The sequence below is a fragment of the Lineus longissimus genome, chromosome 11 (assembly GCF_910592395.1).
Source record: "Lineus longissimus chromosome 11, tnLinLong1.2, whole genome shotgun sequence".
NCBI classification, from domain to species: Eukaryota; Metazoa; Nemertea; class Pilidiophora; order Heteronemertea; family Lineidae; genus Lineus; species Lineus longissimus.
The window spans coordinates 7,780,990-7,783,088 of NC_088318.1; the positions used below are offsets into that span (position 1 = coordinate 7,780,990).

The window sequence follows — 2,099 nt, forward strand, 5'->3', positions numbered from 1 at the left end:
GACGGACGACGGACACTGCGGTATTGTATAGACTCCCCTACGGTGGGCCAAAAAGCATACGCTGGTTTATTCGTCGTTGACATGGGCACTGCCGGTCCATCGAACGAAAAGTTTAGAAACCTAGTGGATCCCAGCGGGGCCCAAACGCACCCCCCCCCCCCCCATGTCATGTAAGAACAAACCAGCAATAGGTCTAGGCCTACTATAAAGTCCTAATTGATCAGAATTTCAGTCGGCCTACTGCTCGCCCCGTCATGTTGTAGGCCGATAGTCAGAATTGATCGACTGGCGGGTGATCGGGCGGATGGGGAACAATGACATTGATGTACCTTTGGTAATTTCTCTTTGCCAGCCACCAACGAGATCCCCCCCCCCGCATTGGCCGACAGCCTCGACTGGTGGTGGAGTTTGACCTAACGACTTAACTTAAGATTAACCCTTACTCGAATTACCAAGGAAGCCCTCCGCCAATTAGCTGACATCCGTTTCTATTGGAAACAGGACACTAACCTCACTGAGCGCCACCAATCGGAGGTCTCACTGCTTGTCAATAACCTCCATATCTGGAAGGAAATTAGCAAGAAATGCAAGGACTATCTCATTCAGAGAAAACCTCGCACACCACAATTCTACCTCTTACCCAAGATACACAAGGGAGTCCTCCCACCTCCGGGACGACCCATTATGTCAGCAAATGGATGCCCCACAGAACGAATATCTTCGTTTGTAGACAGCTTCCTGCAACCACTGGTCAAAACAACGAGATCCTTCATCAAGGATACAACACACTTTTTACGGGTATTACGCGACATAGGCCAACTCCCTGACGACGCACTACTGGTGACCCTGGACGTCACCTCCCTGTACACCAACATCCCACATTTAGAAGGGAAAACGGCTGTGGAACGCATTTTAGCACCCCACCGCGACACCAATACAATACCCACCAACTTCTCACTTGTCCTGCTCCTGGATGCAGTCCTCACTATGAACAACTTTGAGTTCAATGGGGAAAACTACCTCCAGACCGGAGGTGTTGCCATGGGTACCAAAGTCGCCCCCTACCTAGCCAACATCTTCATGGCACATTTCGAGGAGACGCACGTCTACACATACCACCTACAACCCCTCACCTGGGTTAGGTTCATCGATGATGTGTTCCAAATATGGACACACGGCCGCAGGGAATTGGATCTCTTTATCCAACATCTCAATGATTGCCACCCGACGATCAAATTCACGGCGGAAATCTCCAGCCAGTCTGTGAATTTTCTAGACACAGTAGTCAGCATCAATGAAGACCGTAATATCATTACGTCCCTATACTGCAAACCTACTGACGCGCACAACTACCTGCTGTTCTCCTCAGCACACCCGAGACATTGCCTCAAAAGCACACCCTACAGTCAATTTCTCAGGATCCGCCGGATCTGTAGCCTGGACACAGATTTTGAGGAAAATGCCGTCATGATCGGCCGCCACTTCATGCGACGTGGCTACCCTGCACCACTTGTAGAGACAGCCCTCATCCGGGCCTACCGCACCTCTAGATCTGATCTCCTCAGAGATGAGGCCCCACTGGACACGGACGATCAACCAGGGACGACTGAGGACAATTTCTTCCTTATATCGACCTTTATCCCGGGTTTCCAAGCATTATAGCGCATTGTTAGCCACAACTGGCCCGTGCTCCTGAAATCCATTGCAACGCGTCAGCTACATGACTCTCGCATCACATTTGGCCACAGAAAACCTCCCAATCTCCGGGATCTTCTGGTCAGAGCCAAATTCACCGACACCGCAACACAATCAAGGGGACCTACAATCCCCACTGCCGGCTCAACCCGTTTGCCTCCGGGTTCCCGCAACGCGTGCCCAAGAGCCAACACCTCTTGTCGTTACTGCCCTAAACTCAACCTGACAGGAAGGATCGGCAGCACAACTACCACGCGCTCATACACGGCCATGAAGCACATCACATGCAAAAGCAGTAACCTCATTTACTGCATCACATGCAAAAGATGCAACCAACAATACGTTGGTCAAACCAAGCTCCGCCTCATGGACAGATTTGTAAAACACTTTTACAATATCTCCAA

General features: G+C 50.7%; 1 protein-coding gene across 1 annotated transcript; it reads left to right on the forward strand.

The window, feature by feature from the left end:
• The first annotated feature begins 684 nt into the window (after positions 1-684).
• Positions 685-1,662, forward strand: LOC135496144 (uncharacterized). The gene has a single exon (XM_064785292.1). The coding sequence runs from the start codon at positions 685-687 to the stop codon at positions 1,660-1,662; it is 978 nt and encodes a 325-aa protein (XP_064641362.1).
• Positions 1,663-2,099: the final 437 nt, after the last annotated feature.

What these genes read in the sequence shown, in the direction of transcription:
- LOC135496144 (XM_064785292.1), top strand. Translation starts at nt 685, where the DNA reads ATGTCAGCAAATGGATGCCCCACAGAACGAATATCTTCGTTTGTAGAC.